Genomic DNA, 26,472 nt, shown 5'->3' with positions numbered 1-26,472 from the left:
ACATTCCTTCAGTATCCATCATAAATATACATATCTATAGAAACCTCCTTATACCATTTCCCCTATCCACGAACATCCTAGAAACCATTCACTCCTCTGTCCTCTACCAAAACCCATCCCATCCCCCAATATTTTTCAGCGCCAAAAAAAACACAATAAAAAGCAAAAGAGAACCCTTTTCATATGTAAATTATGCAGAAAATCCCCTTAAGCGAAGATCCTATGGAATCATATCTATGGAATGCGGAACAACCCCTACCCTACAACAAGACCCCCGTTTTGCATAGACAATGAAACCCCTTCGTGGTATTCGTTAGAAAACCGAAATAGCGCGAAATATCAGAGTCCCTTAAACCAAAAGAGTTATTGCAAAGTTATCTATAAAATATATTTTAAAATAATAATTTCGTTTAACAACCTACAAATGTTTCCCAAGCAACAATATTCCCAAAATGTGGGCTTCGCAACCTACCAAGCAACATTCCAGCAACATCATCTGCTGATTTGGACGTCGCAGCATACTCTTTGCAACATATTCGCTCTCTCTCAACGCAAAACGGCGTAAAACGCTCTCTTTAGTTTTCTAGCAACATAAAAATGAGCGACAGTGTCCAGCAACATACAAATTTGTTTGAATCTTTTCGTAAAAACGTTTTTATTTTTAGAAAAATGCAATACAAATCGTACTTCCGTGCATAAGTTATTCGAATCGATTACATTTAAATCGTTGTCATTGATTCACATTCAAACAATTTCTCTTTGGCGCGCACCACTCGCGTATAGTTGGCCCCACTGCTTTTTTCGAAACGGTTATAGGCTCTACATGCTCTCTTCAAATCGGTAAATCGGGCTCTCTTTTTCTCTCTCTCGGGTAAGGTTCTCTTTAACCGGTTGACAACAAAGACACTCATTCCATTACGGTTGCAACATGTATGGGCCAGACTCATGTGCCCAGCAAACGGCAACATTTTGCATACCCTAGGAAAAAGGATATTATAGAATTAAGGAAATGTTTGTCAACCCAGGCACCAAATATTACAGAACTAATCAGTCCCTGTTTTAAATCAATTTCAACAATAATTTGTGGTCTTCTTACAGAGACCAAGAATAGGTATTGGGATCGAGATACTAATAATATGCATAAATACATATGTCTAAGACATGTAAATCTAAGAAACTTCATATTAATTTAAGGAAATAGGGTATTAATACTGTCAACCAGCAACAATCTCATAACGTTCCAGACACACGTAAATTTCGTTCCGTGCACACTACGTTTTATGACCAAACTTCAGTTTCGCTCTCTCTTCTCCTCTCTTTTTTCTCTCCCTCAAAACACGCTCTCTCTCTCCTTCTCTCTTTTTTCTCTCTCCCCTTCTCTCATTTGTATTTTTCTCAAAACACGCTCTCTCGCTCTTTGGCGAGTATGTCTCAGCATGTCTGCCTGCTCGGGACATGAATGAAATTAAACATTAAATTTAAACGGTTTTCAACATTCGACCAGCGCGGGTCTCTGTGCTGCGCGCGTCAAGAAATTAAAGAAACTGAGTTCAAAAGTTGATAACGTAGTAACGTATTTTCGTCGGTTCTTGCGCGCGGCTAAAAGAAATATTAGAATTCGTACCGAAAACCGACAGGGAAACGCGTCGAAATCCAGTGTTAGTTTAACAACAAAATATCCACATTTGTTTGGGGAAAATTGGAATAAATCCCATGAAACTCCCCGCAAGAGCAGTGCATTTTTAAATGATCTTTTAATAGAAAATATTCCAAATATTTGCATGTGTTTTACAACAACAAAAAGGAATAATAATAAAATACAAAAAAGAGAGGCAGAGGAAAAATAGCAGCCCTTGGCGGCGTTTTTTTGGTGCCATAAACCGTTAGTTCTCGCAAAAATATACAAAGAGAACACAAAAAGAGTTTTACTTAAAATAAACCGCAAACTAAAATAAATGCAGAAATAAATCGAAATATGTGGCGCGTGCACGTGTGAGGAGGAGAATAACAACAACAACAAATGCGAAACCATGTGCCGCACTAAATAGCAACAAAATAAAGCGAGAAAGAGCAGAAGAAGTAGTAGAAGAAGATTAAAAGAAATCCGCGAGAGAGAAAAGCTGCAGCTGAAAAGTAGCTGTAAATTTTCAAATAAAACAACAATTAAACAATCACGCGATCGGCTCTCTTCTCTCACACACCACACCACACACACACAACACACACGAGGATTATCACACTCACACACACACACCCTACACACAACACCTAAATCCCGCAAAGGAGCAGCAAAGGCAGCAATAAACATGCATTGGATTAAATGTTTATTAACAGCATTCATTTGCTTCACAGTCATTGTGCAGGTGAGTTTTACTCTAAAAAATATTCATAAGTGGTCCCTTTTCCCCCTTTTTTTTGCCACTGTCTACACATGCGTGACCATAAACCGTTGCAGACAATTTTTCGGCAGCTGCGCGGCGCGCGCTTTTCCTTGAGTGTATTAGTGTGAGGGCAGAAATGGGTGGAAGAGACAAACAGACAGAGCGGCTAGCGCTGCCAGGCTGTTCGTTTCACATGTGGATTGTGGGTGGATTTAGATCCACTTTAGCCCTGGAATAAGTTCCAACTCTACATTCTGTTCTGTGGGTGTTTTAATGAATTCTATGATCACTTTTCGAACTCCTACGGGAATCGAAAACTTCCCTTAGATTCCCTTTTCTGGTAATCTGATATCAACAGCTGTTTAGGGGTGACTTTCGGCTGGCACAGGGCACCCTTTTTCACCGATTTAGCTAAAAACTAGTTTTCAAACAGGTCCAAGGCCCCGAAAACATTATTTCCAACATATAAAAATGTACCACCAACGGCGCATGCCGCAAAGGCAAAAAAAAAACCAAAAACTATAAAAAAATTACAAATGCAAAAAAAAAGTCATACATGTGGATGGATCTGGCAACATCTGCCGTTCTGGATATACTCTTCTGCTCCGCCTCTTTCCCCCTCTTTGGCTGCTGCGCTTTTTTACATGCGCTTTACACTCTCTTCTTTGCGTAGGTCAACGGCGACACATGCATGCGCCACTCACTTGCTCTCCTCTCCACTCCACATCTTTCCGTTCCTTTCTTTCTTTCATTGATCTTTCACGCCAGCATCTTGGATCTCCCCCGCGCTCTCCTCTTCTCATCGGCTGCGACAGCCAGCAGCCCATGCGTGCCCATGTCTTTCGTCTCTGTCTGTCCGCCGCTGCTTTGGCACATTGCATGCTCTCTCGTTCTCACTCTTTTGCGCTTGCTAATTTTAACGATGTTCCGAAAAAGTGTCTGGAAAAAGGAAACCTCCTGCGGTCTCTCGAGATTTTCGAGCAGCTGAAAGTGTTTGTTGCTTTATTTTTTGCACTGTGCTTTTTAGTGTTGCAGCTGTTGAAGGTGCTTACACTCGAAGAAAAATGTAGCGAAGTGATCTACCAAATTAGAGAAGAACTTGTGTGAGAAATGAGCTGAGGGAAGAAGATCCCCCAGTGAATTATTTGCTCGTTAGTGCCTCGTTTATCGTTGGTAAATGCAACTAATTTCCCATTACATTTAATTCGGAAAACAATAAAAAGAACTGTCCCTTCTTTTCGTCTAATTCCCCCATTTAAAACGTAGTTTAGATCTGTTTAAATTTAATATCCCCTCGTAATTATCTCCCATTAGCAATGCAATTTAATTCAATTTTCTTTGGGCTTTTAGTCGCATTCTATATGTTCTCACAATTTCCACCAGTACTCGTAATTTTGCTCCCAAGCTGCGTTTAAATTTCAATTTAACTATCAAATAACCGTACGACCGTACGGACCAGTGCAGCAGCAGAGGCAGTGGCAGGGATCGTATCTCGTGTCTGTTTCTTGTTTTTAGTGCAATTTTCGTATTAACATTGGGGCATGTGTCCAGAAGAATGAGTGGATCGCCGTCGTCTCTCTGCCCCTCTTTATAACATAATTAATTGCAATTTAGATGTGGAGTAGGAGGAAGTCCCAAACGCCGCCCCCACCATGCCACATTCTGTTGCACGCACACGATACGGCGCTGCCTCTGCCGCTGCTGATTCACTTGCGCTTATAACTGTTTTTGCTATTCCCAGGGACCGTTGTTAACGGTTGATTATGATGATGAATTTAAATGATTAATAAACAACGGCAAAGGGCAGCCCCACACAACACCTGTAGATGGAAGATGAAGAAAAGCCATGTAGAAGCGGGGGAAAAATCATCATAAAAATGCGTGCTTTCCATACAATTTTTTAATGTCTCCCTTTGTCTTGGCGGAAAACCCTCTCCCGTACCTCTCCGTACAAGAGTCCACCTGTCAGTCAGTCAGTCAACGGAGTTGACGTGGAAGCAACAACATAGAAAATGGCAAAAGAAACGAGAAAATACAAGATAGAATAATAGTCGAAGATAGTTATACTCTGGAAGAAGGATTGTTTCTTAATGAAACTTGGCAGATATACGTTGATATGTTTGGGAGAGCTAGCTATCAAGTTTGCTTGTAATATCTTGAGAAATGTAGGAGCTATAAGGTTTTTGATCCTTAAGGGGATCCTTACTTTCAGGTTGCCTCTTGCTGTGGGTTAACCCTCCCTGCCTTTGGAAGTGTATCTTTTATTGTATAAAAAGTGCCAAAGAAAAGGCCTCTAACTAGTCCCGTCACCCCTGAGTGATCGCCTGCAGAATGGGAAGAGGAGGAGTACCATAGAATAGGTAGAAAAAGAGCAAACTGAGTCAAGCAAAATGTAAACAATGCAACGCACTATTTTCCAACACTTTTAACAAGTGTCTGTCTAACATTTCCAGTTCTTCAAGCACCTACATATAAGTCCGGGAGGGAGTCCGAGTCGGAGTCTCGTGAGCTGTGTGTTGTGTGGTGCCTGCCCCCAAAGGGTCTTCAAGCGTAATAAAGTTCAGAGTTGAAGGCAAAGGCAAATAAACACAACGGCAAAAGAACGAACCTACGGATATGACAAGTGTTTTTTCGAGGGCACGGAGGGGTTTACGAAAATTGTGTAAGCAATTTTTATTCTAAAAATTCACTTTGAACTGACTTTGGGAGGAAGAAAAAGTTTCGAAAGATTGCTAAAAGATTATTTTATTAGACAAGAATTTAACACAGGAATATTTTTCATCACAATCTCCCACAACAAGTACCCCTTGAGCAAAATATTAACCACAAACCGTTTAGGGATATTTAGCGGTATCTGGCGTTAACTGTTTTTACATGTGGCATGTGGGAGAGACATTGTTACCCCACATCCCCTCCACTGTCTCGATGGGTGTCCAAAATGTGGGACAAAAAACTATTGTGGTTGCATTTTTAGCCCCTCCCCCGCCCCGTCCGAATATCTTCCCACGTGTAAACGTATGTGTGTGCGAGTGTTTGTTTATGTATTGGTGTTATGCAAATTGATTTGGTTTTTTTTTGGTGTGTTTTGTTTAAATATTTTGACAAACGACGGCCCAGCCTTTGTTTTTCCACTCTACGTATATTTCTCTTCTCTTTGTTGCTTATTTTTATGAGAGTTTGCCTCTGTTTTTCGCTCCCCCCGCCCTCCACTTGTTTGCCTCCCCGCGCGGGCACCTGTCTTCCTTCCGCTCAATGGTTTTTCTAACATTTTCTTGTGCGCCTTCCTCTTATCTCTGTCTCCGTCTCTCTCCATCCCTTTCCCTCTTTCTCTTATTAATTCAGACGCAGCATCGCGTCTATTAATTCTTTTTTTTTGCATCTCCTTCTTCTGCTTCTGCTCTTCGTTTTTTGCACGCGCATATTTTTATGCTCTTCTTCAAAGCGCCGTTGAAAACAAGTTTTTGTTGCGCTCTTACGATCTCTCTCTCTCCGTCCCGCTCTCTCACTCTTTGGAGCAGCTGCCAGCTGCAGCAGCACTCATACACACACACACGCACACATTTCCAATTCACTTTTAAGTCACGTTTTGCTCTTTTTTTTTGCGCCTCTGCTCTTTAGGCTTTTTAGCTCAAGCTATATTCCAATGAAAAGGTGAGGCTCTTTTGCTCAAGCACATGTTGGAAGCCGGTTTTGACTTACCTTCTCGTTGGATGTACCTTGGGGCTGCTCCACCACCAGCTGACAAACGGTGCTCTCGCTCTCTCTCTCTGTCTGTCTGCTGCCTGCCTGCCTGCTAAACTGTTATAGCCTTTGGGGCCTGTAAGCCCGTTCTCTCCCTCTCTTTTTTTGTGCCTCCCCACCCCTCTCACCTTCTCTGATCTTTCAATATGGCTGCATGCGCGCACTGCTGCTTCTTCACCTGGCGTTCGGCTTACACCTTTTGCTCTGCTACTGCGCTGCCACTGCCTCTCTGCCTCTGCTCTCTTGTTCGCCTTTCGCGCTCGCTCGCTCTCCCTCTCGCGCATTGGTTTCGTATGTCGCGTCTCTCTCTGGCTGCTTCGTCCCCGCTTTAACCATCAATGTTGACCGGCAAAATCGTATGCCGTGGGAAACAATTCGGTTTTACTTGTACATTTTTTCATCGTTTTTTCTGCTTCTCCTTCTCCTTCGCCTTCTGCTTCTTCTCTCTCTCTCGCCCGTTGCCTGTCGCTGTCGCTGTCGCTGCCTCTGCCTCCACCTCGGCCGCTTCTTTTATTTTAGTTTTTGTTGTTGTGTTGTTTTATTTTCTGTGCTGCTCTTTTGCGTCCGTTTTGTTTTTGTTGCTGCCCTGCCTGCCTGCCTGCCTGCTGCTGCTTATTAATACACGTTTTGTCTCTGTCTTCTACTTCTGTTTGCATCTCTTTCTGTCTGCGTTTGTTGCTTAAGTCTTTTGTTTTTTCTTTTTATAGGATTCTATGGGAAATGGGATAAAGGATTATCGATAAACTCACTGTTTTAGAAGGAAATGGGAATTTTTCCCATAATTTCCTCAACTTTTAGGAGGGATTTTTGTAATTTTCCCTTGCTGTGATGTAATAAGCTTTCCATTGAAAGCAGAACCCTTTATCGCCCATTTCCCCGCCCATTTCCCAAACAATTACAAAAGCCTCTGTACAATGTTAGCGCCAGATCAAGACCCAAGCAGAAACATCCATTAAATGATCTCTTAAGCAGCTTTGCTACAGTTTTTTTTTGTACCTGTTTTTATTGTCTGTGGGGATTACACCTGTGCCTGTGCTTACACTCGAAAGGCGGACAGAATGGATGGTGAATGGAGAGTGGAGGCACACAGCATCCCGACCGCACTTCTACTTAATTGAGCAATTAAACACCCATGTACCTCCAAACGAACCAAAGAAAGAGGAATAGATGGACAGACAGACTGGGAGAGAGAGAGGAGGGAAAACCCACGAAACTTCCCAAGCAGCAGCCACATGTGGAGCAAACTATATAAAAATACAAAAAAAAAATAAATAACACAACAAACGCTCTGTGCTGTTGTGCTCTGCTGTGCTCATGTCTTGTCAACAATTAAATTGTCATTTTAACAAGCTTCACTCGTGTTGTTGTTGTTGTTGTTGTTTTTGCTGTTGCCTGAAATGTTAATTGCCGAACAGTTATAGTTTATAGCAGAAAAACGGACCAACGACAGAGCAGAGCAGAGCAGAGCAGAGCGCACAAGAGGCAACAATCGGAGCAATCGGAGCTGCAATAACTATAAGTAGATCTCTCCTATTTTTGGGCATTGCCTCTGATTGGAGTGCCGTCGATTGCCCATTTATGGTTCTGGGCAATGATGAAGTCATAATTAAAGATTTACGCACTTAAGTGTGGTGCACCCATCTATGGGATAGCGAGAATTTCCCTTCAAAAGTGTTTGCCATCTTGAGAAATTTTCGAAAAATTAAGTGGCGTGTGTATAAATGAAATTTGAAACAAAAATAAAATTTCCCTTTTTGGGATATTTTATAAATTAAGGAAATAGTAGTCCAAATGAGACTTTCTTTACTTTTGTCATGGTTTTTCAACTATGCAGAAAAAGTACCTCAAGTACACAAATTTCCTTAGAATTTCCCTTTTAGGGAAATTTCTTACACTAACTTAAAATGCGATCTTATGCGTTTTTGGTTATATTTAGACAGGAAAGAATTGCCTAGATGGGAAATTTGCGATAATCAATTACCAAGTGCTTTTCACACCTTGACCAATTTCATTCAATCATACGTCCATCCCTTCTATGGGAAATGTGTCCAAAACCCCATTAAAAAGTGTCCAAAAAACATGAATATCTAGCACATGTGACCCATTTTGCTAATTTCCCTCACACCTTTGAAAACAAGCAAGCAATAAAAGCCATGCGAGAGATATACGAATTAATTGAGAAATTTATGAGAAAGACGGCTATCAAAGAGATTTGCAAATCCAAAAATATGCAAAGCGTCGGCGCTTCAAAACGAAAGTCGAGCACAGGGACCCCAAAAAGACCGAGATACACAGGTTAACGTACAATAACTCGAAAGCGAAGCAAACGAAGCGGAATTTATTACAGACCCCGCCGCATCGAAGACCGAGGTCTGGGTTGGAGGAGACCGCTTGCTGAGCATTTGTCATGTTTCCTCTTGTTTGTATTTATTTTTATTGTATTTTTGGGGTTCTCTTAATATTTCATAAGCCTGTTTTTGTCCTTTGCATGGGTCTCCATCCACCCGTCTGCTACTGCAGCGAAATTCCTCTGCAATTTCTGTGCAAAAATACCATGTTGAAAGATTTATCGTCTCTTGTTTGGGACGCACGATGCATTCCTTTTGTTTCCTTTTCCTTTTCTGTTTCTGTTCTCTTTTTGCCTTGATTTTTGTTCGTTTTTAATGAATTGCTTTTTAATTTGATTTGACTAATACAATATCCCTTCTCTCTCTCTCTCGCCCTCTGTTTCCAGGTTCACAGTTCCGGCAATTTTGAATTGCGGCTAAAATACTTTAGCAACGAGCATGGAAGGGATAACGAGGGTCGCTGCTGTAGCGGCGAAACGGATGCGGCGACGGGCAAGTGTTTGGGCACTTGCAAAACACGGTTTCGTGTTTGTTTGAAGCACTATCAGGCGACCATCGATACCACATCGCAGTGCACCTACGGGGATGTGGTAACCCCCATTCTCGGCGAGAATTCGGTCAATCTGACCGATGTGCAACGCTTTCAGAATAAGGGTTTCTCGAATCCCATACAATTTCCCTTTCAGTTTTCATGGCCGGTAAGTAAAACACAACTTTTGCTTTTACTTGGTACTATTTTTAGATTCTCTCCCGCTCCCGCTCCCGCTCCCGCTCTCTCTTTCTCTTTTTTTTTTGCTAATTTGTTTGTGGGCTTTTTATAGCCTTGCGCGCGGTTGGGTCCCCCCCCCGTTTCCCTTGTGTATCCGGCAGCAGCAGGAGTGTCCTTGTTGGGAGGGTTGATGTTGTTGCATGCCTCGCCGTGGTGGCGCACACGCCGAAACATCTGTCGGCTATTAAAAGTGCGCCTGAAAAGTACGCGCACGCGCACCACCACCAAACACCAAGCACCGATCCACCACTTTCCTTCCAAGTACCCCCGGATCCAGCCACCACCATTCCATCATTCCATCATTCCATTCCTTTCCGTTCCAGTCAAACACGACAATTTCCAGATCGCTGCATAGCCCACCCCTTGGTGGCTCCTTTCAGGCGATTGCCGTTACTTTTTTGTGGCACGAAAGAAGGGAGAGAACCAGGAATAGTTTTGACTTTTGAGTGGAACTTGTTTGTTCCTCCATGACTTGTTAGGGAGGTTAAAGTGAGATTTTTGGTGATTTTCCAAGTTGATTTTGATGTTTCCCCAAGTGAAAGGCACTTACAAAAATATCTAGAGATCAGAACTTGCCGTAAAAATAGATATTCGGGAGTTAAAGGCCAATATTTGGTGATTTTTGTTCCCCTAAGTGAAAGGCACCTACCAAAACTTCTGCTAGAGCCTCCGCCCCACCCTAAAACCCCTATAGTAATACTTTTTCTTAGTAAAAAACCAAGAAGCATGACTTCCTCTTTCCCTTGCTTTAGGTTTTTCTTAGGGCCACCCTTCTTTTTACTGCATTTTCGTGGCCAGCGCACGTGTGCTCAATAAATTGCTTGAAAATTTTGAAATACCTACCGACAGACTTTATTCTTCTTCAAAGTTATGCTCCACTGACGCAAAGGTATACCATACCAAGCCATACCAAGCCATGCCATGCCATGCCATGCATTTCTTAATTATTATTACAGCAAGAGATGTGCCGATCCCAACCCCCAGAAAGAAGAAGTTACTGAAGCTTCAACGGCAATAACTGCAGTTTGTAACGTATTTTGTGTCTGTGGCCCGCAGAAACACCCCTTATATTTCCAGAGAGATCCCTCTCCCTCCCCCCCTCTCTCTCTCTCTTTCATAGACACTTTACTTCCTAATTGTGCGCATGTGCAGCGTCATTATTATTATCATTACACATACGACAGACAGGCAGAGAGACAGCCTTTTGTAGCTGCTGCCTGTTGCAAAGTCATGGTTCCCCCAGGGAGGTAGCCGCCGCTTGGGCTGTTTTTGTGGCACGTGAAATGTGTAATGTGCATAAATTTGTGTGCAGCAAAACTGCGGGCATAACTTAACAATTAGCAAACTTTTGCGCTGAAAATTTCCCTAAAGTGAGGGAAAAACCATGGCACGCGCATGATAAGAAGGGAAATTAAAGGTAGAAAAGGTAATCCATAAAAGAACATCTCGGAAATGGTTCGGAATAAATTTCTAACCAGGTTTCCTTGGTATATTCCAGCATATATTCTGTATTCGGTATTTTTGGAACATCCTCTAAGAATAATTTTAGAAAATGTATTTTTAAATTTTCTAAAAACTATTTTCAGTCTGGTCTTTGATTAGTACCGTAGGCGCGCCACCGCACTTTCAACTTTTCAAATTATTTCTAGGTCAAACTATAAATTTAATTATAGTTCTAGACCTCCTCTAGAACTCTGCGCCACGTACCCGCCGCCTCTCCCCCTCTTCTGGCCTCCTCGGAAAGTACTGCCGTTCGCTGCTGCATCAACTAATTTAATGTTGCACTTAATTAAAACAACGACGAAGCCACGCATGCCTGACAACACGCCAAAAGATGTGATGTTGCAAGTACCCACCCGAAAGGGGGAGAGAGATACTATTCAGAGTAGAGTCCGGAGTCGCTCGATCCGTTCCGTTCCGTTCCCTCCTTTCAGCTTTCTGCTAAAAATAGTCGAAGCAGCGATGGCAGGCGTACAGCATTGATGTCTCTCTGTCTGTCTGTCTGTCTCTCCTCTTCTGTTCGTATTGAACTTTGCTACTTTTATCCGTCCGTCCGTCTGTCCGTCTGTCTCGTGCGTCTTGTCTTGTGTCTTCTGTGTGTCGCCTCCCCTGTTGCTACGTGTCTGGGGCTACCACTCCTACTCTTGCGCCCTATGCTGTTGCTCTGTTGCATGCCACCAACCCGACTCCAAACTGCACTTCCACCCTATCCAGAGCCCTGTGACTGGATATTGACGTTGATATACAGCACCGACGCACGCGATATTCACTAAAGCGAGCGGGCGACTCCTTCTGCTGCTGCTGCTGCTGCTGCTGCTGATGCATCGCTGCCTCATTTATTTTTGGACCTGGGCGGATGCAAACACCAGAATTTCTCGGTGTGGCGTCTGATTGTAATTTATATAATTTTCGTAGAGGTAAAAATATAAAATTACCTAAAGAAATGTCAAGTGAGGCGCAAAATAAGAATTTCTACTCAAAATGGAAAATTTCCCAAATTAGGGAAATTTTAAATACAACTATTTTCTATATAGAAAACTCTTGGAAAAGTCTTAAATGATCTAAAAACCAATTTTGGGTGAAAAATAAAAATTTCCCTCACAGGGAAATTTTAATTGTGTCCGTTTCTAACCAAAAAAAACAACTTAATCAGCCGTTTAATGACAATAAAATTGTCATATGTAAAATTTCCCACATGGGGAAATAAAAAAGCAGCCGATCGACGATCGACAATCACGTAGCTTCTGTTGAAAAGCACTTTATTCCACTCTGCACAACACACAACACTCAAAACACCAATAAACCATCGGCAGCGCTTCATTTCATTTCGTTATTACCTTTTTTTCCATTTCCCATTTCCCATTGTTTCCCATCGATGATCGCTCCAGCACTCCGATCATCATCTATACGTGTCTCGATGTCTGATTTGCTTCCTGTCGTGCCCATATAAATTTTATGTTTATTTTCGCAAATGGTAGAAAAATACAACACATACGAAATGGCAGGGCAGCAGCAATCGTTAGGCAATCAATCGGCAAAGCCACGGACTTATCAACCAAATTAATTCTACATCTCCCAACGAGCCAGCCAGCCAGCCAGCCAGCCAGCCAGCCAGCCAGCCAGCCAGCCAACCAGGCAGCGCCCACGCATCTCCAACTCCAAAGCAAATGCAACGCAAAATCGAAAGTTGGTCGAAAAAATTAGTCATTTACATGGCAAATGCAACTCCGAGATTCGACGATGCAACACGCCCATCTACGAAAACCAGATTCAATAAAAAAAGCCTCTGCAAAAGTTTTTCCACGGCTGGAGGTGGATTTTGTGTCATCTCTGCCGGTTTTTCCAGCAGCCGCTCGCTCGCGCGTTCGTTCGTTGCATTTCAAATCAAGTGTGAATTGAGGGCGCTGCCGATTGTGGCGTTGCATTTGCATTTCAAATTTTGTTGCTGCCGCATTAGAGACGATGTGTGGATCACTGTGGGTGTCAAAACTAGCTCTTGGGTCTCTGCCTGTCATAATCTGTTTATAATGAGTCGTCGCGGCGCGCAATGTGGGGGCTGGAAGATCTGGAAGATGGCCCCCAGATGCATCCATTAGCCGGGAATTAAATTGATAAAAATTTAGACAGGATTACTGTCTGCCTGTCTTTCATTTCCCCTTTAGATTGGATATGGGATATGTATGTGGAACTTTCTTTAATCAATTTTTCTTTATTTTTTATTACAGGGCACCTTCTCGCTGATCGTCGAGGCCTGGCATGATACCAACAACAGCGCCAATACGCGTGTAAACAGTGAGTAATCTTTTTTTTTTAAATATTATAAAATTACTTTCCTGTACGGAACATACATATATCCTGCTTCCTGTAAAACGAAAGGATCTTCTTTGCAACCATCTCCCCCTCCGGCTCTCTCTCGCTCTCGCTCTCTGGATGATCATTTCTCTCTGTGGAATTTGATACTTGTGCAAGTTCTAGCTTTGCTGTACAAGATATCCGGGGTATTGAGTGGTTTTAAATAACCAACAATCCCCCAGGGCAGGGGATAAACCTCGTGCGCCTCTGTCGCCCTTTGTTGTCTGTCTGTCTGGCTGCCTGCCTTTTTTTTGCTGCCTCAGAGCGGAAGTGTGCCCAACCCTTCTGCATTTTGCTTTTGCTTTTGCCTGCCTCTCTTTTTTTTGCAATTAAGTTCTTGTGTCGTTCTGATCACGATTTAAACTCTAGTTCGAATCACTAGATCGAAGGATCGTGTATGTAATCCATCCTGGAAAACAATGGAACAACATGGCATCAAGGAATCTGTGATTGTCTTCTGCTGATTACGAGTACGACATACAACAAAAAAAGGACCACCCCACAAGAGAAATCCTTGAAATCTAGTGCCTGATTTTTCCCACAAAGATTTTTTCGTTGATGAAAAGAACAGGTAGTTTTTTTCCAGCTACCTGCAGACTTTCTTTCAAAAAGATTTATGGAGTTTTCTTTGGAATTCTTTTCTAAAACGCATCATTCAATCCCTCAAGGAATTTTAATTATTTCACAGATTTTTCAAGGTCCCCCGCTGCTTGGCTTGGGGTTTTTTTTTATTTTTGTATAGATCTTGTAGATCCTAGTCTCTGCTTGCAATTGCAATTTCAATTTCCACAGCGAGATTTCCCTGCCCGCCTGTCAAGGATTAATTTCATTATTTCCCAAAGTATTTGCAACAAAGTGCAAAGCGATCTCCCGCATACTTTTAGTTGCACAGCAAGTTTTTAGACTCTTTTTTTTTTCTTAACATAAATTACATAAAGGCAGGCATCAGCACGCAGTCGCAGTTGCAGCCGCAGCATCGTCGACCTTTTCGCCAGCAGCGAAACACAGCCGTCGGGTTGCAAGAAAGACCCAGACCTGCTGGGCACAAAAAAATGAAAAGAATCTGAATTCTGAATCCTGTATCCATACGCGAGGCTTGACCATCGGTGCCGGTGCAAGGTGCTCCCTCAACGCCCGAGAGTTGAGCGTCGTCGCGTCGTCTCCTCCTCAACCTTTTCCTCTCCAACCCACCAATTAATCTCTGCCAATGCCAAAGTTGTTAGTGTTGCACGTTGGCTGTGGCTGTGGCAGCATATCCCCCCTTTGCCTCTCTGCCCCTCGATGTTGTTAAAATGCTTATCTTTTAATTTTAACTCTTTGGATCAAGAAGCGGCGGCCCAGCAACAAGAGGCACAGCCTCTTTGGGGCTTGCCTTCGTCGTCCGTCGTCCGTGGTCCGTCGTCCGTGGTCCGTAGTCCGTAGTCTTTCTTTTGCCACAAAACTTGTCGTTGTTGTTGGTCTGTGTTGCTCTGTTGTCGTCGTGTGTCTTGATAAAATGGTATTTTCGAAAAATTCCTCAAGTCAGCAAATGGACGGGGGAGGATAGAGGATGCAGGAGGTGGCAGGAGGCAGGCGGCAGGCGGCACAGTCGAGAGTCAAGTTTGGATTTCTTGTTGCAAATTTGTTGCACACAAATTTCACTCATTTGTTAATGGCAGCAAATGGGGTTGACAAAACGTTGGTAATGGTGGGTTTAAATTAAATTTCCCCAATAGGGGAATTTTGCAAAATGCACTTAAAGGATCTGTATGTATTAGACAACTTTAGTAATGCAAAAATTAGTGGAATTAGTGTGTGTTTGGAAATTTCCCAAAAATGTCCCTTTTAGGGAAATTTTCGTTAGGCTTGGAATTCTCTAAAAAGGACGATCCAACACTTTTGAGCTCTTATTTGGTTCCCTTAAAAATTTCCCAATTGGAAATTCATACCCTTGCCATTTCCCTGCACGTAAACCACTTTTTCACACATTACGAAAGCTATTGCACAGATAATTATGAAAATGCAGCTTTTGCGTAAATATTTGTGTGCACAGCAGAAATCTGCTTGATATATATTTATTATGCGGATTTCTTTCTGCACTCTGGAGTCGCAGAGCAGAGCCACGGAGCCATGGAGCCATGGAGCCACGGAGCCACTCGGCAACTGGCAAAACTGGCCACAAAATTGTGCGTCTGCGTCTTAGTCTGTTTGCCGGCACGTCTAATAACCTGTCATGCCACAAATCCTATGGGCTGTATCCATATGGTTTGGTGTGGTGTGTGTGTCCGTGTCCGTGTCTGTGGCAAATGTAAATAAAACCACACAAAAATACAATTCAATTTTTTCTTCTTTTTTTTTTTTTGGTACGTTTCGTTTGGGAATGTTGTAGCTTGGTGCGATTTTTGCATTGAATGGTTTTACCATGTCGTCGTCAGGTGAAGCACACGACCGACGACCGACGACGACTACTTTTGTGGCCAAAAAGGCAGCTCGCAAACGGCTCTAAGAATTTCTTGTAGCCACCGCAGCTCTGTAGCCGTTGCCATTGCATTTGACTTGTGCATATTTTCGGTAATTAATTAGCGGAGTATTTGGATTTTGGTTTTTGGAGTTGCTCTGTGTGTGTGCGATTTTTTATTTCATATTTTTATTGGCCAACTGGTTAAGCGGCTTGTCAATGTGCGGCTGCTGGCTGTGTAATATATGGCTTTGACAATACCAATCGATATATTTGGGCAAAACCATTAGGCAATCGAATTTAAGGATTTTTAGAGCCAAAATTTGGATAAAAGCTTCCCCCGCAGTTGCTCTCGTTTTCACTTTCCCCTTCAAGACTTTTGCTTCTGGCATTCCTTTTGGAGATTTTTCTGTTGAGTTGTTCTGTTGGCTTTTAACATTCAAAGGCGGGAGATTTATGTTTGGATTTGTTTAAAGCTCAAACAAAAAACTCTTAAGCTCTGGCTTTGGCTTTGGCTGTGGCTGTGGCTGTGGCTCTGGCTTCTTGCAATTCGAATAGTCATGCACCTGCAATTTACTTTATAGACCATGGCATAATGTGCCACCGATGTATATACATATATATATATATATATACGAAAGAGAGACGAAACAAGTTGAGGGACCGGTCCGCGGGCTCAAGCTCTGAACAGCTGAAAAAAAAAACAAAAAAAAAAATGTGGAGTCTCGCGCTCTGAAGCAGCCATGAAGCCATGCCCCGTGTGTCTCTGTCTCTGACTCTGACTCTCCCTCATCGACTGCTGCATACCTCAACTTCAGGCAGCACTTGACTTGCAGCCACTCCAAAAAAAAAGCAGAAAAAAAACCTAACTCTGTGACAAGCAATTGCATTCGATTTTCGATTTTTCCTCTTTTAAGTTTTCATTTTCCACATTCCACAACAAGCCTCTGCCTCTGGCTCTGCCTTTGCCTTCGAAACGATGATCATCTTTAACCCAATTAATCTTCATTAGTCTCTCTCTCTCTCTCTCTCTCTCTCTCTCTCTCTCTCTCTCTCTATCTATCTATCTATCTATCTATCTATCTATCTTTCTCTGGTTTTGTTTCTTGTTCTCACACACTTATCATCATCTCCTCCGCCTCTCTCTTTGCAGATCTCCTCATCCAGCGGCTGTTGGTGCAACAAGTCTTGGAGGTCTCCTCCGATTGGAAGACCAACAAATCGGAATCGCAGTACACGTCCCTGGAGTACGATTTCCGTGTCACCTGCGACTCAAACTATTACGGTTCGGGCTGTGCCAAGTTCTGTCGGACGAGGGACGACTCCTTCGGGCACTCGAAATGCTCGGAGACGGGCGAGATTATCTGCCTGAGTGGATGGCAGGGCGATTATTGTCATATACGTAAGTAGAACAAAATATTTAATGTACAAGATATCATTTTATATGTAAAAGATACATTTTTATATGTATCTTTGGATGAAAAAAGCAGGTAGAAGTACTAAAACATGCCTAAAATTAAAATTTCATCATATTTGGAAATATTTTTAAAAGTATCTCTCAGATAAATTTGTATCTTCAACCCCTAAGAGCTACACTTTCATGGAAAGCTTGCATCAGATGTCCCTTTAACGAATTTAGTACATTCTAGAAAAGTATCTATAAGATACATTTGTATCTTTAGATCCTAAAATGGCAAATTTGAGCGAAAAACTATATTTAGTTGCTTCTCCAAGTATCATATTGCAAAACTGGCTTCAAAGCCCCCAAAAAAGTATCTCAAATATAAATTTTGTACGAAAGTACTATACTCGAAGCACAGATCAATAGCCTCCCATCCATCCAACCACTCGACACATTCTTTAAACCGAAACACTTGGCTCTTTTCGGTTGGTTGTTTGTTGTTGCTTCTGCTCCCGCTCCCGCTCCTCTCTGCGTGCCTTGAAGTGGCTCTTTTTGGTTTCTTCAAGCCATCATTATTGAAAATCACTTGCTTGTCAAATCAAATGAGATGATTGTACACAATGCCTGCCTGCCTTCCTCCCCCCCGCCCCACAAGAGCAAAAGAGTGGAAGAGCGAGAGACATATCCAATCCAAGGAGCTGGCTGGCTGCCCCACGAATTAAAGCATAATTATTTATCGAATGCGTATGGCCCCGCCGAATGATTTGACAAAAAAAAAAAACTAAAATTTGAATACAGAAAAATTATTCGAGTGGAAAAAATCAAAGTCAAACAAATAAATTAAAAATCAATAGAAACCAGAACAGGGGACTGTGGGGGGAAAAGTCATTTGTCATTCCCCCCCACAAGAGAGAGAGATGGAATGAGAACAAAACGATGTCTAACGAACCAGCCAACGATGGAGATCCGAGAAGTAGCCGAAAGGCACAAAAAGATACACAAATATTCGGCCAGGCCGCCCTTTGTAGTTTCAACCATTCGGATGCTGCGGCTGCTACCCGAAAAACATTTTCTACTGTGAATCAGAGCAACAGCAGACCTTCAGCAGAACCTTCCTCTCTCTCTCTCTCTCTCTCTCTCTCTCTCTCTCTGTCTCTGTCTCTGTCTCTCTCTCGCTGATGATCGTACGAAAAATCTTCCCACGCCAAGTGCAAGGGCCCCCGATCGGTTCCAGGTTCCAGGTTCCAGGTTTTTCGGTCCAAAAAGGTGTGGTGCCCCTTTTTACGCAGACACAGAAGCAACAGCAACAGCAACAGCAACAGGCATGATGATGATGATCATGATGCAGGCCCTCTCTCTCTGTCTCGCTTGCTGCATGCCGCACATGCCTCACTGAGAGGACGACGACGGCGAAGACGACGAAGACTTCCTTTTGGGTTTTCTGTGGCAGCCTCTGATTACACCTTAAATGTCGTAGTCTTCGTCTCTTGCCTGTTGCTTCTTTTTCGCTTCGTTTCGTTTCGTTCTTTTTACCTTCTTTTTTTTTTTTGGGCAGATAATTTTTGTGTCCTGCTGCCGCCACAGCAGCAGCAGCAGCAGCTGCCTCTTCCGCTGCTGCTATATTTTATTTTTCAACTTAAATGCGCAAAAATGAGCTTAAATTAAGGCACAAACACAGCAGCAGCGAAAATTATTTTCCAGCAGCAGGAGCCCCAAACAAAATAAAAAGCCAAAACGTGCATGCAGCCTGGAAAAAAAATATACAGAAACAGGATAAATACAGACGAGAGAGGAGAAGAGCCAAGGAGCCCGTAAATTGGCCCAAAAGGTTGTTGTTTTTTTTTTTGTTGTTTTTTCGGAGGCCCAAGTGCGTATGAATGAAACGAAACGAAATGAAATGAAGCGTTGCTGATGGATCCGGCGGTGGCTGTGTCTTCGCTTCGCTTTGGGTTCAAGGAAATACTCACTCGTCCAATACATAAGCTATTTTGCCTAAAGTTTCCGATCATGAATGGCAGAGCCGAGCCAGCTGCAAAAGCGAGAGATATAAAAGTATCTGTGAGAAGAATGGAGCGAAAAATAAAAGGATACAAAAGTATCTGAGTGTAGAAGAGTTGGGAAGCGGTGTAAAAGTGAAAGTTCTGAAATTGAAAGGATTTATCAAACATTTTTTAAAGTATCTTTCAGATACACTTGTATCTTTGAAGCCTGGGAGCTATATTTTCCAGCCGATCTTTCTAGAATGCACCTCAAATGGAACTTTGATCAATTCTGAGTTGTTTTCTAAAAGTATCTCTCAGATACATTTGTATCTTTTACTTGTTAAAGCTATTTTTAAGAACAGAAATGCTTCCTCAATGAAAATTTATTGATTCTTGGGAATACTAACATACATTTGTATCTATGAGCCCAAAAAGAATTACCCATACCCTCTAAATCTGCCTATGCCTTTTTCTAGCCGCTGCACCTCCCACTGCTAGTACTTCCTCATGTTTTTTGCACCCATGCCATAAGTAATTCCAATCAATTTATTAGCAGCGCCCCAGCTTCAGGGCGTGTGAACTTCTTCTTCGACGGGAACCACTTCCAGATCTCACTTTCAGTCGCCGCTGGATGGAAAACTATTTCAAGAACTCCAACCGATACCCCTTCTAGCCCTTCTACCTCTTCCCTCTCTCTCTTTTTCGCTCTGTAATAAAAATCATTGGCAATTGCCAATATTACGCTCTATTCTCTCAATATTCTATATATTAACTGCGTGCAGGCAGGGACTGGCAGTGGGACTGGGACTCTTCCATGGCCAGAACACGTTTTTGTGATTTTCTAGCAATTTTCCCGGCTGCTGCTGCTGCCTGGTGCCTGCTTCTGAATGAAACTTTGGCTTTAAAGAGGATCTGTTCTGGGTTCTCGGTTCTGTTCCTTTTGGCATTGCCTTTTTTAGTTTTGTTCACGACTTTTATTTTTCCGCTCTCTTCTCCTAGGCCCTTGTGGCGGTGGCGGTGGCGGTGGCGGCAGCGGCGGTGGCAACTCCCCTACTTCCTGCCACAGCAGAGGCAGCAGGCAGCAGGCATCAGGAGAGGAGAAACATGTTTGCCACATTCTTCAGGCGGACTCCAACTCCAACTCCAACTTGGAGTTCGTCTTTGACTCTGACTGCAACTCCAACTCCAGACCAGAGCCCCCGACGATGAGACGACTTCCAATCGAAGTTTTCGTCGAACCTTTTGAGCTTGGGAATCTGTTTTGGGGCAAGACGACTCCTCAGCTCCTCAGCTGCTTCTGCCGCTGCCGCTGCCGCTGCTGCCTCCTTCTTCCTCTTCTTCTTCATGGATGGGTCTTCTTCTGCTCTTCGAAGGCCTGGCCATGGGATTATTTCATTTTGTGTGTTTCCTTTTTCGGCCTTAGAAACAAGTTATTCCTGCTTCACAGTTTGAGAGCCACCACCAGGCCACAGTCACAGCCACCACCACCACAGAGCATTTGGCCATGATTCATTTTTTTATAGGTTTTGGTTGGTTTTTCGGGACTGAGGGGGTTTGTGCGCTAAAACGCTTTTAAACGCTTTTCTATTGTTTTTTCACGCGGCTTTTGTTTTATGTGTCAGAAAGCAAGAGACACCAGCCACCATTCCCAATTCCAATCCCATCTTTTTTTTCAAGTGGGATTTTTCATTGCCAGACGCGTGAAAAAGAAAGTTTTCTCCTTCTTCTCCCAAAAATTAACTCAATTTTCGGCATTCGATTGATTTGTGTGTGGGTTTTCACCCATTGAGTGGGTGTCCCGTCGCATCAGGTGGTGCTTGGGAGGGAAAGTGTTTTCTATTCTTTTGTTTTGACTTTTTTTTGGTTTATATTTCAATTAATTTATATTTAAATTTTTCTCCTCTTCTTTGCAGCAAAATGCGCCAAAGGCTGTGAGCATGGACACTGCGATAAACCCAATCAATGCGTGTAAGTATTTTTTCTAAATTTTATTTGCTATATTTAATGGGTAATTTGTAAGCGGAAAACTGGCTGGTAGAGAGATTTGATTTAATTTTGAGGGGGCATACTGGCTAAGAAATATTTTACTGCATTTTGAGGGGAAACACTGGCTGGAGGAGAGCTATGACTACATCTTGAAGACCAGCAGTGGCTGAAGAATGGGCCTAGCGGCGATCTGTATATTCCTTAGAGCAACACTGGCTGGGATAAAGTTTTAGCTTCATTCTGAGGGGCAGCACTGGATGTAGAATAAACCTAACGGCGATCTGTATATTCCTTAGAGCAACACTGTCTTTAGAATAGAGCTAACAGTGACCGGTCTTCATTTAAAAACATTCTTTAGAGCAACACTGACCCGAAAAGCGATTTCTCTTCATTCTGAAGAGCAACACTGGCCAAAACACACATCTAATGGGGCTCGGCCTTAATTTTAGCTCCACTCCTTGGAGCAACACTGGCCCCGAGACACCTCTAACGGTGCTCCAGCTTCATTTTAATGATGACAACTCTTCTACGGCTCATCCCATCTCACCGTCGACTGCTCTTTCTGCTACGTTTTATATGTTTGCACGTTTTGTTTGTTGGTTTTGTGGGTTTGTTGCCCACCCAAAATGCAATCATCATCATCATTATCATCATCATGATGGTTGGAGGGGGCACACCTTTTCCATGTACTGTCTGTCTGTCTGTCTGTCTGTCTGTATGACTGTCGACTGGTGCTGCTGCTACCGTGTGCTGCTGTTGCTGTTGGCAAAAGGGCAACACTTTTGTTGTTGTTTTTGGTTCGTTTAGTGCACGTTTTGTGTTTGAAACCGCAAGAAATTCTTTTGGCGATGTCATTTGATTTGCTGGAAGGTTTTGCATTACAAAAGTCCACACTCCACACTCCACACTGCACAGAAAATAAATAAAGTAAAAGCAATAACAACAGCAGAACGCCAACAGAAATTGAATTACAAAGTTTTCCCACATTTGTTTCTTCTGGTGGCTGGCTCCCTAGCCAAAAAGGTGTAAGCGAACACTTTTGACGACGCTGGCAAATATTTCCAGCATACAATTTCACATTTCAAAAAGAGCTCCACAGCTACAGAGCCACTGGCTCCCAGCTACAGCTAATTGCGTCTTTGGGTTGGCTGTCTCTCTGTTGGAGGAGATCTCTTGAAATTGATTTTCCACAACAGAAGGACGGACACACAGACAGACAGACAGACAGTCGGACAAGAGAGAGGATGTTGCTCATTATTTATGCATTATGTTGGCCAATAAAACCCACTTTGAACACAAACGGAAATCAAACATTTTCGGTTGTGGTTTTTTCCAATAATTGTGCCAAATAAATGTACTACCCCAAAAACCGACACATCATTCCAGAGAGTGTGGAGTGGACGTAACGCCTTGAATAGTTCGCTGTGGCAACCGCAACACAGAGTGGAGCTGCGGCTACGTTTGGGTATGCGTGTGCCACTTCAAAGTGCGGACTTAATGGTGGGAATATTTTAATAATTCTAAACGCATACGCGACACTCCACACGTTTCGTTATGTTGGCAACTCTGTCCTGTCTGTCTGCTTTGACATTTGTTTTCTGTGTGTGTGTGTGTGTGTGTGTGTGGACACACTGGCTCAGCCGCATATCAATTACGGCGGACGACGACGACGACTGTACCGCCCAACAGGTTGTCTGTCTGTCTTGTCCGTCTGTCTCTTTGCTTTTTGTGGGTGAAGGCTTTGGCTTTGCCCGATCGGAAAGTGCATCTGTTTTTTTTTGTTTTGTTTTCGGTCGAATGTGCGTGCCACAGAGGAAGCACGCACTCGTCGCACTTGCAATCGAATTTATGATCGTGAGAAATGCAAACATTTTCGACTCTTTCTCTCTCTGCGGATATAACTTCTTGAACAGACATTCGCTTCATTTCGTTTGTCAAGTCCACGTCTCCTCTCTACTTGAACAGAGTCTTGTGTCTTTCTTGTGTCTGTTTTGCTCTTTTTCTGTGTGTGCCTCATCTTCTGTGCCTTTGGGGGGCTCTGCATTCAAGCGTGTCACAAGGGGGCACGGGGCACAGGCCAACAGACAGACAGAGAGAGAGAGCATCAATTACCATTGGAACAGGTGATGGAAAAGTAAACCAATGCTCGAGGCGCTTCAATAAGCACTCACCGAGGCAGTGTGTACATATTAGAAGGGAGAATAAAAGGCATACAATGTAGAGATGGCCACACTTTAGGCACTAAGATATTGTAGCAGATGCCTGGTCTTTTTAAATAAAGAATTCAATTTAAGAACCGTTAAAACTCCACAGCCAGTGTGTGCCTATAAAAAGATATCTTTTCCTAGCTTTGGTCACACTTTAAGCTTAAATAAATCTTCCTTAATGCCTGGTCACACTTTAGACACATCTAACCACAGGATTTCCCCTTTCTTCTCTTTTTTGCAGTTGCCAATTGGGCTGGAAGGGACCTCTGTGCAACGAGTGCGTGCTGGAGCCCAACTGCATCCACGGAACGTGCAACAAACCCTGGACCTGCATCTGCAACGAGGGCTGGGGCGGTCTCTACTGCAACCAGGACCTCAATTACTGCACGAATCATCGTCCCTGCAAGAACGGCGGCACCTGCTTCAACACCGGCGAGGGCCTGTACACGTGCAAGTGTGCCCCCGGCTTCAGTGGCGATGACTGCGAAACGGAGATCTACTCGTGCGATGCCGGCGTGAATCCCTGCCAGAACGGCGGCACCTGTGTCGACGAGCAGACGAAGGGCGGCTACAAGTGCATGTGCGCCAACGGCTGGAGCGGCAGGATGTGCGAGGATAAGGTGCTGACGTGTGCGGACAAGCCCTGCCATCAGGGCACTTGCCGTAATGTTCGCGCCGGACTGGGCAGCAAGGGGCAGGGGTTTCAGTGCGACTGTCCCGGCGGATACAGCGGCCCGACGTGCGAGCTCCAGCTGGACAACTGCCGGCCAAATCCCTGCCAGAACGGAGGCAGCTGCCAGCCGAACGGCAAGTGCATCTGTCCCAGCGGCTTCACGGGCAGCAAATGCGAGACGAACGTCGACGACTGTCTGGGGCACAAGTGCGAGAACGGCGGGATCTGCATTGATTTGGTGAATCAGTACCGGTGCCAGTGCGTGCCCGGTTTCCATGGCTCCCACTGCAGCAGCAAACTCGATCTGTGCCTCATTCGACCCTGCGCCAACGGCGGGACGTGTCTGAACCTCAAGAACGACTTTCAGTGCACCTGCAGGGCGGGCTTCACCGGCAAGGACTGCTCCATTGACATTGACGAGTGCATCAGTGGACCCTGCCACAACGGCGGCACCTGCATGAATCGCGTCAACAACTTCGAGTGCGTCTGCGCGAATGGGTTCCGTGGCAAGCAGTGCGACGAGGAGTCCTACGATTCGGTCACGTTTGGTGCCCATCACTACGGCGCCACGACTCAGGCCCGTGCCGATGGCCTGACCAATGCCCAGGTGGTGCTCATTGCCGTCTTCTCGGTGGCCATGCCTCTGGTGGCTGTGATTGCCGCCTGTGTGGTCTTCTGCATGAAACGGAAACGGAAGCGTGCCCAGGAGAAGGACGATGCCGAGGCCCGCAAACAGAACGAACAGAATGCCGTGGCCACAATGCACCACAACGGGAGTGCCGTGGGCGTGGGTCTCACCGGCGGTGGACTGGGCGTCAAAACGGGCTCCAATTCGGGCCTGACCTTCGACAATGGCAACCCGAATATCATCAAGAACACGTGGGACAAGTCGGTGAACAACATCTGTGCCTCGGCGGCGGCGGCCGCAGCTGCTGCGGACGAGTGCCTCATGTATGGCGGGGCGCTGTCCAACTATGTGGCACAGGCGGACAATAATGCCAATTCGGAGTTTTGCGGCGTGGGCCAGATTGCACCACTGCAGCGGGCCAAGTCCCAGAAGCAGCTCAACACAGATCCCACGCTGATGCATAGGAGTGCCTCGGCGGCACAAGCAGCAGCAGCGGCGGCAGCAGCAGCCGCGGCGGGTGGCGCCTCTGGGACGGCCAAAGACTACAGCAGCGGCGGGGGCGGGGCCGTGGCTGAGGGCAAGCGCATCTCCGTTTTGGGAGAGGGCTCGTACTGCAGTCAGCGGTGGCCGTCGCTGGCAGCGGCCGGTGTGGCAGGTGCATGCTCCTCCCAAATGATGGCAGCCGCCTCCGCCACCGGCAGCGGGGCGGGGACGACGCAACGGACAGTGGTCTGTGGCACGCCGCATATGTAAAAAAAAAAAACACACACACAAAACACCAAACACAAAAAACTCACAGAAAAATTAAGAACACACACACACTCTCTGGTTATAGGAGGAATAAACAAAGAAAAGACTGGGGTTTGGGTTTTCGAAAACAAAATATGTGAAAAAGAGACGCCAAAATATATAGGGCCGATACACACCGGCTTCGTTGTTGTTTGAGATTGAAGCAGTATAGTCGTCAGAATATCAGAATATCCCTAAAAAAAACTAGATTTTCACCCCCATTAAATGTGACTTAAGCCTAAAGTAAACGATTTTTATGTACCCTTAAAGAGTTTGCCTTTTTTCAACCCATAACTTGACCTTAGACGCCCCCTTCCCCCCCATTTCCCGGACGACGAGAGGAGCCGACCTCTCCTACCTACCAATACACGTTTTGACGTTTTGCATGTTACTGAAAAATCTGCTTCAATTTAATTCTAATATTTTTCGCTATAAAATTGTAAATACTACAAAAAATACATTTAAATTTAAATCTTAAATTTAAAATATAAATTCTAAGGCTAACAAAGTGAAGAAGAACAAACTCCTCATTGACAATGCCCCTGGGGGCATTCTCCTGTAAATAGTAGGTCACACATTCGATATACGACAACACACAAAAAACAATTAAAAGTAAAAGTAAAAAACAAAAAAGAATACCATAAAAAATTGACTATCTCGACTATTTCTAGGATAAAAATAACTATACTTAACTCTCGATTCTCTAGCTTAATGATAGAATAAAGACCCCCAAAACAAACAAACAAAAGCGAAGACAAACAAAAACATTTAGTGATTCTATTTTAAGTGCTTAAAAAAACTATCTATCTATCTATCTATTTTTTTTAAACGTTTTTTTTATTTTAATCCTCATTTATATATATTATTTTTTTCATCCTTTTTTGGAGCATTTATATCAGAAGTCAATAATAATTATTGTAGCTATGAAATGAATTTATAAATTATAAGCGCATAAAAAACAAAACATATTTGGAATATCTCTGAGAAATATTTGGAAAGAAAAAGCAAAATTGAATGAAAAATACAACCCACACCCACGCCCTACCATCCCCTACCCGAAAAGAAAGTCTCCACATAGTCTTATATTATTATACATTTAATTTTGATCTCAAAACCGAAGACAACAACCAGACGAAAGAAGCAAAAAAAAAAACAACAAACTGTTTGCGAAATTCCAAAACATCAAAATTAAAGCAAAAATCTACTGAAAATACAAAACTCTACAGTTAAATTGCAAATGGTTCCTCGTTAGTGTAAAAAAATAAAATAAAAAAATA

General features: G+C 43.6%; 1 protein-coding gene across 1 annotated transcript; it reads left to right on the top strand.

The window, feature by feature from the left end:
- The first annotated feature begins 1,420 nt into the window (after positions 1–1,420).
- Delta (neurogenic locus protein delta) lies at positions 1,421–26,472 on the top strand. The gene is made up of 6 exons (XM_001359985.5): positions 1,421–2,363; positions 8,857–9,168; positions 12,965–13,031; positions 16,682–16,930; positions 20,826–20,880; positions 23,347–26,472. The coding sequence occupies exons 1-6, from the start codon at positions 2,307–2,309 to the stop codon at positions 25,157–25,159; spliced, it is 2,553 nt and encodes an 850-aa protein (XP_001360022.4). The 5' UTR covers positions 1,421–2,306; the 3' UTR covers positions 25,160–26,472.

The sequence above is a fragment of the Drosophila pseudoobscura genome, chromosome 2 (assembly GCF_009870125.1).
Source record: "Drosophila pseudoobscura strain MV-25-SWS-2005 chromosome 2, UCI_Dpse_MV25, whole genome shotgun sequence".
Taxonomy (NCBI): Eukaryota; Metazoa; Arthropoda; class Insecta; order Diptera; family Drosophilidae; genus Drosophila; species Drosophila pseudoobscura.
Note: the sequence above shows the minus strand (reverse complement) of the source record. Positions and strands in the feature narration are given on the sequence as shown.